We start from the raw sequence: 15,763 nt of genomic DNA, 5'->3' as shown, positions 1-15,763 counted from the left end.
CAACCCTCCGCTAAATCACGTCCCTGAGCACCACATCCAAAGGGTTTTTAAACACATCCAGGGACGGTGACTCAACCACCTCCCTGGGGAGCCTATTCCACTGCTCAACAGCCCTTTCGGTAAAGGATTGTCGCCTATCGCTTGTGGCAGCGTTGTTCTCCCCCCAGCCAAGGCCGGGAGTTCCCCGCAGCCGGGCGCTGGCTGCCTTCCCATCCGCACACGTCGCTCGGGGCGGGGACACGAGCCTTCCCGCTCCCGCCAAGAGCCGCCTCTCGCAGCCTCCGATTGGCTGCCGCTGCCCGCGCCCGCCTTTCGCACCGCCCACGGAGGCGACGCTACGCCATAGCAAGGACCTGACGGTCGCCAGGAGCGCGCGTTCTCGCCCCTCCTCACGGTGCGCGTGCGCAGAGCAGGGGAAGCGGCGCCGCAAGGCGGCGGCGAGCCCTCCAGTCCTCCGACCCGCCGGGGGGCGCCGTGGGGGAGGAAAGTACGAGTGAGCCGCAGCCTCGGCCGCGCCGTTCAGCCCGCGCGCAGCCGCCGCTCGGTTCTGCCTCCGCCTCGCAGGAGCCGCCCGAAGGCCCCACCGGCCCTACCGCCCCTACCCAGCCCCGCGCGGCGCAGCGCCCGCCGCCATGCCCAAGAATAAAGGTGAGGCCTCCCCCCGATCTGTCCCCACCGCCGCCGCCTCGGGAAGCCGGGCCCGGGAGCGGCCGCGCTGCGGAGGCCTGGGCTTCGCTCGCCGCCCGCCGCCGCCTCTCACGTGCTGCTCGCCGCGGCCCGGTGCCACCGTGCGGGGCTGCGAGGGGGCTGAGGGCCCCACGGCGGGCACGGGCAGCTCGGCCGGCACTCGCTGCTCGCACCGCGGCGGGTCGCGGGCCGGCGGCGTGTGGGAGGTCTGTGGAACGGGGCTGCTGCGGGGGAAGGCGGGCAGGGCGGGCCGGGCCCCTCCGTGCGAGCGCTGTCGCATCCCGGCCCGCTGCTGGTCGGCGGCTTCTAAACGGGGGGTGGGAAACACCGAACCGCTCCTCTGCATCCCCACGAACGCCGCCTGATCCCGTCGCCACGTGTGTGCCTTTTAAATAGCGCCGTCATACAGCGTGGGATTGCGGCGCGGCGTTACGGGCATTCAGGGCAGCGATAGAGGGGGAACGGCTGTTGGCGAGGGTGGATAGTGATAGGACAAGGGGGAATGGTCTTAAACTGACGCAGGGGAGGTTTAGGTTAGATATTAGGAGGAAGTTTTACACTCAGAGGGTAGTGACGCACTGGAACAGGTTGCCCAAGGAGGCTGTGGATGCCCCATCCCTGGAGGCATTCAAGGCCAGGCTGGATGTGGCTCTGGGCAGCCTGGTCTGGTGGTTGGCGACCCTGCACATAGCAGGAGGGTTGAAACTGGATGATCATTGTGGTCCTTTTCAACCCAGGCCATTCTGAAACAGCTGCAGCTCTGCTCTTCTGATGGGTATTGCCACCTGCTTATAACTTTAAAAATAAAAATGTTATAATCTGAATAGGCGCTCAAGATTGACATGTAGAAAATGCACCAAAGTCCCCTTGATTAACTCTTACTGTGTTGACAGGCAGTAACATGTATTCTTTTCTTCTCTTGTAACTTTTAGGTAAAGGAGGTAAAAACAGAAGACGAGGTAAGAATGAGAATGAGTCAGAAAAAAGAGAGCTGGTGTTCAAGGAAGACGGGCAAGGTGAGTTTCTGAGTGTGGTGTCACAGTGCTGTTGCTTCGGTCAGGTAGTGAGTCGCATACATTCATAGAATCCTTAGAGTTGGAAAGGATCTCTGAAGGCCAGCTAGTCCAAGTCCCCTGCAATGAACAGGTACACCACAGCTACATCAGGTTGCCCAGGGCCTGATCGAGCCTCATCTTGAAAGTCTTCAGGGACAGGGCATCAACCACGTCTTTGGGCATCCTCTGCCAGTGCCTCACCACCATCACTGTAAAAGAAAGACTTTTTCTTCACTTCTAACCTAAATACAGCCTCTCTGATTTAATCTCTATGAGCTTGAAACCATTTCCCCTTGTCCTGTCACCACAGATCCTGCACATTGAATTTGGTACTCAAAGATAGTATCTGGATGTCTGAGGAACTCAAAGGCAGTGGGGAATAAAGATAGAATAAAGATAGGTGTCCCCTGGGTTTCTGTGTGTAGCTTGCCCTGCTGCTGGTAGCTGGTGGTTGTCCCTTGGATGCACAGTTCCAATGCCTGTTCTTTGCCAGCTGTATGGTTCTTGGGGTTTTCTGTGGAATCTCTGAAGTCACTGACCTGGCTAAAACATAATCTCTGTTCTCTCACTGAACCTTGTTGGCTTCACTAACTTGCTGGTCTGGGGATGGGATACCTGGCAGCTACTAGAGCAGGAGCAAGAGCTGCAGCCCTTTCTGTGGTGTTGTCAGGTGCAGTGAGCAACAGAAGTGTTCAGCTGGAGGTTGGTGGCCAGGATTCCCTTGTCCTCTGCCTTCTGATGGCAGTGATCTCACCTGCCCTCTGGCTCACCCTGTCCTGCATGTCATGCTCTGTCTGTGGCTCACGTATACCTGAGTGCATGCCTAGCCACCAGCTAAGCACTGGGACCGGGTAAACACAGTTTATTAGAAACACTTGGGAAGTACTGATTTAAATTGCTGCACAGACAGGGACAGCTGAATGTGTTCCTTTAATCTCTTGTTCATATTCCACGATAGTTGTAAGCAAAAAGGGCTTGATTTTGATGCACCTATAAAATTTAAAATCCTTTTAAATTCCCAAGCAAAATCTATGTAATGAGATCTGCACAGTTTGTAAGGTCATGATGTGGTTTGCTGGACGGTCCATCCTGTGCTGTGGAAAGATTTTAGAGTATTGAAATGTAACTCTGACTCTAACTGAGAATATTTATTTTCTTTGCATGCAGGGATGGTCGGGTAACATTATTCTCAAAAGCCACATTATTTTCTGCTAAATAGCAATGTATTATGTTGCAAACTTTAATAGAGTGTAGGAGAGAATCTACACAGCTTCGAGGTGAAGCCTGTGTTTACAGGGATGCCTTTCGGACAGTTTTTGAGAATAACAGCTGTATCCATAGAGTCTCTGCAGAAAGGATTGGCAGTAGTGGTGGGGGTACCCAGCATGTAGCACATCCTCCTCTGCTATCGATGGTAAAATAGGGGTTTGGCAGGACAGGAGCTGTGCTGCTGTAATAAACTCTTGAGCGTGACTCATTAGCTCTAAAAGTTATCTTTAGGAAGCATTTAGAGGAACCCAAAGCATGAATGCAACCAAGAGTGGCTGCTTGTGATAGTGCTTTCATGTCAGTGTCAGGAAGGATACAGGAACAGCTGCCAGTGTGGCTGATGAGAGGTCCTCTCCAGGTTTGTGTTTGATAAAATGTTACAGCAGAATTTGGTTACATGACACAAGTTATTCTGTGTCTCCGGGTTATTACTCTCTCTCACCCTCTCTTTCAGAGTATGCCCAGGTGATCAAGATGTTGGGCAATGGAAGACTGGAGGCATTGTGTTTTGATGGCGTGAAGAGGTTATGTCATATCAGAGGGAAACTAAGAAAAAAGGTAATTCTGAAACAGCAGCATTATCCATGATAAGTAACTGGAAGAAAACAAAAAAAGTAATTAGCTCTTTACAGTAGAAAGAACTCTTGTTCTGTACTTAACAACTTAAATTTTGTTTTTAGTAGTAAACTATTTTTTCTTGTATCTGCACTGTCTGGGCACAAAAATAGGCAGTCTGGTTTTTGAGTGCAGCTCCAGAGTTGAAGGGCCGCCCTCAGCAGATGCACGTACCTCAGAGGAGATACCAGACTGCTTATGAAATGCCAGCTTTTCATATTATGGAAACTTGAATCATGTTTTGATACCTTGCTTAGCTTATTCTTTGTACTGGAGAAGAACTGAGTATTATTTATAATCATCCTCTCACTGGGTGACTTATCTGAGAGCAGTTCTGACAGCGGCTTGGGGCAAACTTACAGCTTCCACAGGCCTCTCGGATGCCATCCCTTCGTTGTCTGTTTCGTCAGTTCCTAAAACATTTTAGTACAAAGCTGATCTGCAAAACTCCTTACCTCCAGGAGGGTGTGTGCATTATCAGTCTTAACTTCAGCACCTCTGGATGGTTTGGTGCCATCTCTTGCCCTTTCTGGTTGTTACAGCTTTGTCCTTTGCTGCTGTGTGGTACGCAGGTGTCCCTCTCACATTCTGTTCCCAATAAGAAGAGGCAGTCGCTGTGTTCATTCGGGATTGTTCTGCCCATTAATTCTCAGGGGCCGATCATTGCACATATTTTGGAATCACTGTGAGCCCTGCAGGCTGCCAGCAATGTGTTGCTGCTCCAACTGTTAAAGGTGATGGAGAACGTTCACAGATAAATGTTGCCTACGGCAGAATGAATGTGTCACCACAGAAGGCTATTCCTCACGTCGGAAGCAAGTCCAAACGGAGACATTCTCCATCCGTAGAAAGCGAGCTGCTGTGGGATAGGACCATCGTGTGCACTTCTATCAGTATATCCTGTTCTGCAGGTTTCTGAGGGCTTTGGTTTAATGGATTACTGTAGCCAGTTACTAGGAACAGCTTCATTTGTTTTCTTGGGTTTGTGACTGATTTTTCATCACCTCCTTCACCAACTTTTTTGGCTGTTGTGGAGCTCAGCTCGGAGGGGTGGCTCAGTGCATTATTTCTGTTGGTCTCTGGGAAGTAATGACTTAATGACCACCTTGTTGGCTAGAAGCTCTTCAAAGAAGTCTGATTTACCTTCATAATAGCCCCGTAACTTGCTCAATAATATTTGTACTAGTATTTAGGTGCTTGATTTTTCAGTGAAAATAGAAAGCTAGCATTTCCAGATTATTGGGTTGAAAGTGAAAATGGTGACTGTAGTGAAATGCTTAACATTGTACAGTAAAATTAAATGTGTTGTGTTTGAGTTTTGCATTATACAACAAGAAATTGAATTCCTATAACGTAGCAAATGCTTCCTCTTGCAGGTTTGGATAAATACTTCTGATATTATATTGGTTGGCTTACGAGACTACCAGGTAAGCATTCGATGCAGTCCATCACTGAAATAGCTTACAACCAGCTTTGTGTAGTGTGAAGTTACAGCAGGCATCCTGAGAAAAACCACATTTAATTTTGCTTGAATTTGTGCTTGGTTATGCTAAATCAGGATTTTTAATTTCCTCACGTTACAGAGATTGTCTTGAGTAGATGACAAATCCTGGTTAAACTTGTTCTGCCAAATTTAATTGCTCCTTCACATGTTGTTGGCAGTCACCCTGGCCTTATTAGCTTCACACCTGACCTTTTATTTTTTTCCAGGTGTAGCTGTTTGATGCTTGGGTTCTGTGAAATAGGGAAGATGGAGCCAAGCACCAAACGTTTTGTTGCAGTAATCAGAATTTTGCATCCTTGGTGGTGGCATTTATCTTGAGCAGCCTCTTAATCACCAATTAGTTTCTACTTACATTATTCTATTTCTAGAAGTTTAACTTTACCTAATGTAAATTTTCATTGGCTACATGCTTTTTCATGAGTTTCGGTATTTTGTCATCAGTGGTTCAAGGATAAATTCTGCTTAGATATGGTAAAACATCCAAGATGTTGTTCACTGCATGTGTTAAATTGCTTAAAACTAGAAAATGTTGACATTTTCTTACTACCACCAAACACCTCCCTATGCATGTTCTGGGAAGATTAATTTTAAAGACATGAAACCAGGCTTCTCAAGTGACTGCTAGCAGAACAAAATTGAGTATCTCCCAGCACAGATGAAAATATTCTACAAAGAGCACTTATTTTTTTTACCTCAGGATTAAGAGTAGAGATAAAGGTGGAAGAAAATACTACTGTTCTGTAAGTAATACAGGTGTTACTAGTTTAGTGTACTTCTTAGGGAGTTTTTTTTTCCATTGTAAATGACTAATACCTTCTAATAAATTCTTATTTAGGATAACAAAGCTGATGTTATTCTAAAGTATAATGCAGATGAAGCCAGAAGTCTGAAAGCATATGGGGAGCTTCCAGAACATGGTAAGAACGCTTTCAGTTCAAACTGGAAGTTCAAGTTGGACAAGAATACGTAGCCTATCTTGACTCGGTATGAATGCTCTCCCTAACTTTCTGGATGCTTTTTTAGCTAAAATCAATGAAACAGACACATTTGGTCCCGGAGATGATGATGAAATCCAGTTTGATGATATTGGAGATGATGATGAAGATATTGATGATGTAAGTAGTAGACACGTTGCGTATGATATATTTAAAACTCTCGTCTTTGACAGCAAGCTGTCTTTGATGTTTTTTTGGAGAAAGTAAAACTATACACGAGTGTTCAGAATAGCTTACTTTGTCAAGGATTTTGTTCTTGAAGAGTGTTGTGGTGCTTGGTGTATCTGCATGCTTCAGGGACTTGTTTCCTTCACTTCCTCAGCCCCCTGAATCCTTTTTGGAGTAAGGCACTTGAATGCTTTTACTCACACAAGCCTGGCAGATGTTTGACCCAGGGACTGCTTCAGAAAGGAGTGTGGACATGAGCACACCAGCTTTCTGTTCTCTTTTCTGTTCTGTGTTCCTCTTCTAGTTTATCTCTACACAAAGTACGTGTATTTAGTTTCATACTGTTAAAATTTGAGCAGTCTTCTCATTACCCTTAAGGTGCTCACAGTCAAAGTCGTTTGACCCCAAGGACACAAATTTAGGTGGCAGTGGCTATCCAAGTGGTTGTGTGTGTGTGTGTACATGTATGTATGGGGGAGGAGTTACCATTACAGGACTCACCAGCTAGACTTATGGACACAGCTGAATATTGAAGGAGCTGAATGCAGCCTCGGGTACTGGTCTCTGAACTGTAAGCTCATTACAACAAGCTCATGATGGAAATCAAGGTAGATGATATAGAAAGGTTTAGCAGACTATTAGGATTTCTTACTTTTAGGATCACTTAGGCTAGAAAGACATCCCAGGCAGCCTGCACAAAGACTTGTGGGTCAGCTCCCATGTCAAATAGGGCAGATTTGGCCAGTTTAGTTGAAGCAGGATGAGCCAAGGATTATGTGAATGCAAACTGTATTGGACACATTTATGGAGCAGGTCGTAGTTCGTATAGGAGTTGCATCAAAAATGTGGCTTTCAACTTCCTGATTTCTCTGTAGTCTTAACAACCTCACCATCTAGTAAGAAACAACTGAAAGATTTTTGTGGGGTTTTTGTTGTTGTTTTAATTTTTTTAAAAAAGATCTTAAATCTCTGGTTTTGCCCCATGTTGTGTTTCTTAAAAATGATAAAAGCTGCACCTTAGCAGTAGTGGAGTTAAAGGTAATCACAAATTCACAGATTGTCACGTTCACTTGTCAGTGCTTATCACTAACTGTGATAAGCAGTAACTGACTATGTACACTCTTATAGTAGTAAAATGTACTATAATTCAAATCATAATCTGCTATAAAGTCTTTTCAAAGATGCTGTGCTTCATTTTGTAGTGCTAAGAATGTGCGCAGGGTCAGCTGGCTCAGGGGATAATTAGTAACTTACTGAGCTAGTGAGTTAACTTAATTGGATAGACCACTCAAGTTATTGTCTTATGCTTTAAGTCTTCATCTTTTTAGTTGTTTCTCTGAGTTGGTAATATGACCAATTCTCCTTACGCTTACATTATTTTGAGCTCGTTGAGGCTCTCCATTTCAATCGCTTCTTTCAAACTATCCAAAATCTTGATGAATTTTTCTTCAAACTTTTGAAAAATGCACTTTGAACCTGTCAGTGGTTGAGCTTATTGTAGCTGGAAACACTTTGTAGTAATGTTTGCTTTTAATAAAGGAGCCATTGTAAGATCTTAACGTGATAAATTGCTGTATGAATATTGCAGAAATGCAATTTGCAAACTAATGGATCACAATGTGGGATAATGTATTAAAGTGAGCAGCTATTATTATTTTCAGATTTTTCAGGTATGTTATGTAGTATTAATATCATGCTGTAAGAAAAGAAGAGACATGAAGTAACAAAGTAAGAGTAATCTCTCTGAGGATCATCCCAGTCTACGTGGAATCATGTATGGCTTTGAAAGTCATAGTCAACATGAAAGACTTGGTGGAACCTCTCCATAGTTGCTTATGTCAGGAGAATGGTTAGAAAAGTTCATTTTGCCACTGAACTTGTTTGAGTAGTCACTGCTTAGGGATGTTAGACTCTGGGCTTCTGTTCTTGAGAGTTAGGGGCTTTTTTATGCTTGTGCTACTTGTATGAATATCAGCTCTGCTGTTCTACGTAACTGTAGTATCATCACGTTGGTGATGAGGGCGTAGGAGGAACGTAATTGTTCACATGTTAAGAAAGGGGAGATGCAAGCTGAGGGAAAAACCTTATTGTACGGAGCTCAGGAAGTTTCCTGTTTAGATGTAAAAATAGCTTAAAGACGGAGCTGATGAAAGCTACGTGTGAATAAAATCATTTTTCTTTCTTTTTATTTTGCAGATCTAGTTTGGAACAGAGGTTTACATTCCAACTTTCTTCCTCCAAGGATTGTCCTACATTGATATTTTGATTATTTTTTTGGGTGAAGTACCTTTCTTTTCAGAAGACGGAAAATTCTTGGTAAAGAGTGTAGTTTGTTACATCAAAAGGATTTATTTTCAATGTTTGTTTTAAAGTATTTATATTTCTTTAGAAATGGATAATGCTGGATTATCACAAAGGTTAAATGAAATGCCACAAATATTTTCCCTTCACCAATTACAGCTTTTAGCTCCAGATATAAGTGAGATACAGAGACATGGGCTGTAAAAGACTCTGGTTTTCCCCTCTTGTGCTTTCATCACTACAATACCAGTTCAACTTGTATTTTGAAATAAAAATTGTTTACCCTGTAATTATCATGAATTTTGATTAAATACCCAGTTCAGATTAGTATTAAAATGTACTATGCAGTGTCTGTCCTTATACCCCTTGCCTTGATATTAACTTTAAAAGATTTTGATAATATAAAAGGAAGGCAGAAATCTGCATTTTAATTCATAATGCATGAATCTGCTTTTCACATCTCTTAGCATGCTGCTATTTTTATACAGATTTTGATAATTAAGAACACTCATAATTTCAAAGAAGCAAATTTGCCACAGCGGATGGGTAGAGAAGTAACAACGAACCATAAGCAGCATCTTAAATTTGCAGTTGTTAAAAACTGTCTTGTATGCTTAGCTCTTCTGTGTGTTCAGTAGCTAAGTTGTCGTTGTGGAAGATGAACACTGGGTGGCACCCAGCATAACAGGGATGCGTTCATACAAACCGGTAGCAGTTGATTCTGTACTGAAAAAAAAAGAAACTAAAATAGTTTTTCCCCAAAGCAAATGGTTAACATTCACGATATGTTAAGCGTGTAGAATATTTTTACATTATAGAAAGGGTTATGTTAAGAGTAGAGTTTTATTTTAATCTTAAAGTCCATGCAGCCTAAGGTACAACATTAAAGCTTATGTGAACTCTGAATAACGATATAAATGAGAAATTAAATTTGTGTCAAACGTAGGAAAAGAATCTTTTCATCCTGAATGAGTCGCTGAAACAAATTAATGGAAAGATTCTTCTCCGCCTTTGGACTGGAGGAGTCAGTTAAAGCTGAATAAAGACTAACATCATCATGAAAATATTATTTTGTGGTAGCCTTAGTTTGTTTGTCTTCAGTTATATGTTCAACAACTCTGAAAGCAGGTTAATGGAAAAATTCCTTTTGTGCCATAAAAATCTGATTCTTGAAACTTGTATTCATTATACAGTCTTTTTGGTATGCTGTAAAGCGACTGCCCCAGTGGGTAAAACAAAATGTCTGTAGATACGGAGCGGCCTCGGGGCTTTATGGGATTATTTTTTTTAAGGAGGATTTCTGCATTAGGTTTAAATTCCCACAAATTGTCTTTCTTTCTTTATCTTTTTCCTTCTTCACAGTATCTATTATTCCTAAGAGAAGATCATACAACAGTAACTATTTCTTAGTCTTGAGTACTTTTGGCAAATATTACATGGATTTTAAAAACTCGTAGTAAGAACTTGCTAGGTAGCGGGAAAATGTGCTGTTAACATAGCACTCCTCTTGCCCTGATATTAAAGTATATAAAGATTCTGTCTTTGTATGCCTGTAACATTCAGTAGTGAATCAACATACAAGTTGTAAAGTTTCAGGGTGAGGTTTAGAAGCTGTTCCCTGGCTTACTGGTTTCCTCAACATATTGAACAGACCATCGAGCAGCTCTGAAAATGGTCTAGAAACTCCCAAAACCAGGCTTGGTGCAGAAGATTTCTATGCAGTAGTGGCAGCAGAGAAGTTGATGATTAAATTACAGTGAATGTTTGCCGAAGATACAAGTACAGAATTTATTCTTGCCAAAAACACTTTTGTACATATAAGGAAAAAGTGTAAAGTACATTGTCAGTGGTAAGGGAAATAGAAACAAATATGCTGCTGTTGCAAGAAACTTACTTCAGTGTACTAGAATTCTCTGGTAGAACAAGATGCTTCAGCTGTGGGGCAAAGATGAAATTCTGCTCCTCACAGAATTGTTTCCAGCCTTTATTGGTCACAAGCTCCTGTCGGGCCCACCCAAAATTCTGCAGAGCTCTTTAGGAAGATTCCTATTCAACTGTGATTTTCTTCTTAGTGCTCTGGCTCAACACCATCTCACTGATTTCACGGTAGGCTGCTTGGTCTTTCTCAAATAAATGTCCTCTTTCTCTGTCCACTGCCAGGCCCCTTTCACAGAGCAAACTGGGCAGCTTTATATTGTCTCTTTTTCCTCCGGAGGTAAAAAGCTGCTTACACAAGGAGCTCTGATTTCAGTGTCTACATGCAAAGAAGGCAGCAGCTGCCAGGTAGAGGACTGCAAGATTGCTGACTGACGCCATGAAAGGTGGTCATTTCTACATAATTTTTTTAGTAAGACTTGTTTGACTTTGAGAACTGCTGCTGGCTTTTCTACCTGTAGCGTGAAATTTAACACAGAAATTAAAACATGGATTTTCTGTGACTGAAGAGTAAACTTTGTGTTCTCTGTTTCCCACTGAGAGTTTTGTGATTAAAACTTTGAAGCAGTTTTTGTTGTTGTTGTACCAAATCTTTTTTTGTCTCAACGGCCTTTTAGAGTGGCAGCATTTGCTTGGGCAGCCCCAGTGCTTTTCCACCCTAATCCTTTGCACTGTCTCGTTTAAAAAATGTATGTGGTTTTAAAGAAACCTTCACTGCTCTCCTTCCTCGGGCAATTGAGGAACTGGTAATCCATGGCTCTTTGACTGCTGTTTCCTTGTTGCAGTTTATATGTGTAAGTATAGGTTACTGTGTGCTGTATGCGCTACCACACGTACATGTGCTGTGAGCGAATGCATGCTGATGGCAGAGTGGCAGTTTGCTCCATATGGCACCTGGCTCTTCCTTACCAGGTTCTTCGTGATGAGATGATAGGACTTGTGGTTTATCTGGGTTGTGAGCTGGTGCTGGAACTGTTTCCCCCCGGGGCCGTGAGGTAAATGTTGTTTCCAGCTGAGATGCAGTGTTGAAACTTGCTCAACAATGGGAGCGGTCAGCCTGGACTGTAATCGTTTGCTGTTACTGAATGTGGATGCTGTGGGACTTGAGAACCTCTCTTACCTGACTTAGTAGCTCAAACCTAATTTTTTGCCTGTAAACACAGTGCCATGTAGGTAGCTTGTCTGCTTCATGGAAATGAGGACTTGAAAGTTAAAGCAAGCACAGCCTTCTTAGAAGGACTGTGGGAAGAGGGAAATAGTGCTGTCTGAAATATCTTTTCTTTTTAAACTTGGTGCCCTTTTTTTGCCCTTTGTGAAGGTCATTGTAGGCAATGCTTTCTCGTTCTGACACAAAATGAATCGTAAGGATTTACTTCTCTGGATGTGCATACCCTTTGGGAAAGAGGAGAGATGAGCAGGGATGATGCCATTCCTTTTCCCTCTCCTTATCACACTAAGCATGAGTAAATATTCCTATGATGAGCTCTGGTTGCTTGTGCTGCATCTTGCCCATCAAATGTAATGCTGAAGGTTGATCTTTTACAATCACACTATCAACTAAATGGAGGCCAACTGCAAGCATGAGAGCTTTCATGTAACTCCATCTAGGAAGTACATACTAGCAGTAGAGCACTGGTAGCAGCATCTAAACATTTCTCCTTTCAAGTGCTCATTTGTTCATGGGCTACCTTTGGGATCCAGCTGTTTTAATTACATTGATTATATTTAGGACATTCAATGCCTAGTGTGACAAAAAAAAAAAACGAATATTTAGGATCAAATTGAGTAACCAGTCTCTTCTTCTCACTTGCTTACGTAATGTGCAGGATGTCAGTACCACAGTTCCAGTAGTTTGCAAGCTTGATTGACTGCTGTGGTAAGCCTGACATCTAGCACTTTGTTGTCCTGTGAGTTAGTTTCTTCTTATTTTCTTAAATGTGTTTGTAGGAAGAAAGAACTGTTGCGGAGTGGTTTTATTTATATTCAGGATGTTAGCTCAAGAAAGGAAAACTTCATCAGAAGCTGAAAGAGACTTGATAACTAATTAAGGGACCTATTTTTACATCACTCACCTAACAGTAAATTTTCTTTTGGAATACTTGATGTGTAAAAGTGTAAGTCTTTCCCATTATAGAAGTAGGCAGCTTAAGTGCAGTGCCTGTCACCTGTATACCAAGGCTGTTCTGCTGCAGGAATCTGTTGCGCTGCAGGAATCTGTTCTGCAGTCACTAGCATCTGTACTGCTTTATCAGCCCTACTCTTCTTCACAGCTGGCTGATTTTATTCCCAAGGGATCCCAGGCAAAATACCCTTGTATGTTTGGCCTCTGGAGGGAGCAGATGAGCTGCCAAAATGCCATGCACAGCATCCAACCAACCTTTGCAAATTCGAGTGAGCAGATTGCCTCAACTTCCTCAGTAGGAGTTTCTGTCATAGAGTTTTAGGGACTCTGAAGTTCCTGGTGTCTGCAAATAAGCACTGCCAGGAATGGAAACACTGGAGGTGTTTTCTTCTGGATTCTTGAAGTAGTCTCCTTTTTTGTTAAGATCAAGCTGAATCCAGCATGCAGGCATAGACAGAGGTGCAAGCCTGACAGTAAGAGAAACACTTGACAGGTGCTGCTTCCTCCATTTCCAGTAACAGTGAAGAGCAGCAGATAAAGAGGTGGCTCCCTGTGGGACACTGGTGTCTGCCTGGGCTGTATGCTCTGCCACAAGCCGTACCGTCTGTCAGAATGGATTCAGCTTTGTGACAATCCTTGAGACAGTGCTGACAGTCCTTACAGTTGCTGTATTTACTCTCTATATTTGCAGAGAAAAGACAAATTCTTGAATTGATTCTATTGCTTTATTTATTTATTGGATTATTTAGCAATGGTCTCCTATGCCACTGTTGGAGAATCAAAGGGAAAAAACCACTGAAAATCTGAGTCTGGTTTAGAGCATGGAGAAATAATTAGAATAAATAACTTGAGCCCAAGTAGCCTTCAGTTAAACAAAAGAAACACTGACTACTTCTGATCCTGTTACATAGATTGACATCCTCTGACTTAATCTTCAATTTTTCATCCTTCAAAATAATCTTTATTCTTGTTTCCAGAGAAATTTTCCTGAGTTTGTCATTCACACGTCTATCATTGCAGCATATAAATGTTATTTTGCTCTTACATTATTTATTCATATCACATAATAAGGGTTAGTAAATGTGTTTTCATCTTCTTGCATAAACCATTTCTTCTGGCACAAAGTTTATGAACTCATGATTTCCCATTCAAGGACTGGAGCTCAAGTTAATTGCCGTAGCAAAATCTTCCCACAGGGACAGCTATGCTGTGATGAGAATAGATGATGTCACCTTTCTGTTACATAGTACTGGGTCAGCAGCTGGAGTTTTCTGTCCATCTCTGCTCCAGTCCCACTGGAAGGCTCTTCCAACATTCCCACAGTGCTACAGCCATCCCAGCTGAAACTGTCACATTCTTCTGAAGGTGTCCCTCTGTAGCTTTCTGTAGGACTGAAAATACTGAGAGGGGAAAAAATCTTCATGCAGGCCTTTTATCTGTCCAGCTTTTGTGAGGGAAATGGACAGACTTGAAAAAGCCATGTTTTCCTGATACACAAATGCTAATTCAGAATGGAAGACTTGTAAGGCTCTCCATATTGTTGAGATTTCCTAAAAGGCTTTTTGCCAGTATCTTTATCATGGGAAATATTGCCACTGTGGGAAGAGCATGTAGTTCTGAGTAGCTTGATATGCCATAATAATTGTCCTTCCTCTGTCTTTCCTATAAAATTATACATAGATTTTTACCTCAACTCATGGACGAATGTAGTAAAAGCATCAGTTAGCAGTTTTCCAATGACATGGTGACCATTTGTGATGCTCAGTGATCCCTAAGTGTTTCATTTTTCTGTCAATCAAAATTATGCTTTCCTCAATCAGAGGGGTGTAGATGTGTAATTGGAACTCAGATGTACGGAGGTGAAGCTTTCAGCTCATCTTCTGGCTTATTTCAAAGGATCCAGGAATGTTTGCTGGCTGTGTGCCATGGCTAATTGACTATTTTTCAGAATAATTTAATGTGCATACCATAGTTAGCAAATGCTTTGTCAAGCCATAGGCAACTTAATGTTGTTCAGAAATTTTTTCAAAATTGATTTGTATGGCAGCTACATCAAAGAGTGCTCATAACTCACAGGTTGTAATTCTGTAAGAGGTGCCTTATCTCAACACTTAATTACTGAAGCCTACAGTTTCTCTGTGTCAGACTGAAAACTTTCCTCTAGTAACAGCCTATTGCTCGTATGTGATGAGAGGGTGTGCCTAAGGGAAATCACTAGCTCAGTAAGTAGATCTGGAATGTACTGTGCATGGATTTTCCACCCACACCACTCTGTATCTTTTTTCCATTGAAGTCTAACTTCGGATTCAGAAATCCAGAGGAAGCAGAGTAAGGTTCTGGTCCTTGTTCCACCTCCCATCTCCACCACACTCAATTGTACTTCCCCAATAGTCCCATTTTAATCTTAATGTGACTCTAAATAAAATGTGTTGTGTCTCTTGTGGTATCTTTGGATGTTTCAGCTTTGAAGCATCACCTAAGCACTTCATAAACATGAAAAACAACCAGTCTGTGTCAGGTTGAAAGGGTTACCCAGGCCCTGCTACCCTGCGTTTGAAATTGCCACAAACATAGAAGAATGTAAGGAACAACAAGCTGTAGAAAATGAAATCTTTCCTCTTCTGTTATCTCCCATTGCCAATGCTCACCAATCTGGGGATTCCCCGGCTGGAGCTCACTGTGCCATCGTACATCCCTCCCTTTTCAGGTAGAGAAATTGGGATGAGGAAGGGAGTTCTGAAAAAGACAGGAAAGACAGTTCCAAAAGTGAAGAGGTTGCACATGTGTGTTCACTTTTTTTAGTCAAAAAGTGATTTCCCTTGGAATCTGTTCTTCTGTTACAAGCAGCTGTAAATCACCGAGAGCACTGTATATGCTAAGAGAACATGGAGCTATTTTAGAAGAGTTGGTCCAAAAAGGAAATACACGTTCTTTCAGGGCTGAGAAAACCTTTGAGTCAATTCTTCACATGCTAGGAAGGTGATGGACCTTCAGATCTCAATCAGACTTCACATTTTTGCTCTCTCCATAGAGGTGCAGGGGTGTCAGCCTTGCCATGGAACAAGGTGGCTTCCTGTGGTGGTGGGGCTGCACAGGGATTTATTGAACTCTT

The 15,763-nt window shown here is 42.7% G+C and overlaps 1 protein-coding gene across 1 annotated transcript; it reads left to right on the top strand.

Moving 5' to 3' along the window:
* Nucleotides 1–492: 492 nt before the first annotated feature.
* EIF1AX (eukaryotic translation initiation factor 1A X-linked) lies at nt 493–9,660 on the top strand. Its single transcript, XM_052673782.1, has 7 exons — nt 493–648; nt 1,620–1,703; nt 3,466–3,569; nt 5,003–5,053; nt 5,966–6,047; nt 6,154–6,245; nt 8,490–9,660. The coding sequence occupies exons 1-7, from the start codon at nt 633–635 to the stop codon at nt 8,493–8,495; spliced, it is 435 nt and encodes a 144-aa protein (XP_052529742.1). The 5' UTR covers nt 493–632; the 3' UTR covers nt 8,496–9,660.
* The last annotated feature ends 6,103 nt before the right edge of the window (nt 9,661–15,763 follow it).

This window comes from Tympanuchus pallidicinctus, unplaced genomic scaffold (genome assembly GCF_026119805.1).
Source record: "Tympanuchus pallidicinctus isolate F22 unplaced genomic scaffold, pur_lepc_1.0 scaffold14, whole genome shotgun sequence".
NCBI classification, from domain to species: Eukaryota; Metazoa; Chordata; class Aves; order Galliformes; family Phasianidae; genus Tympanuchus; species Tympanuchus pallidicinctus.
The sequence above is the reverse complement of the archived record's forward strand: the minus strand, read 5'-3'. Positions and strand labels throughout refer to the sequence as shown.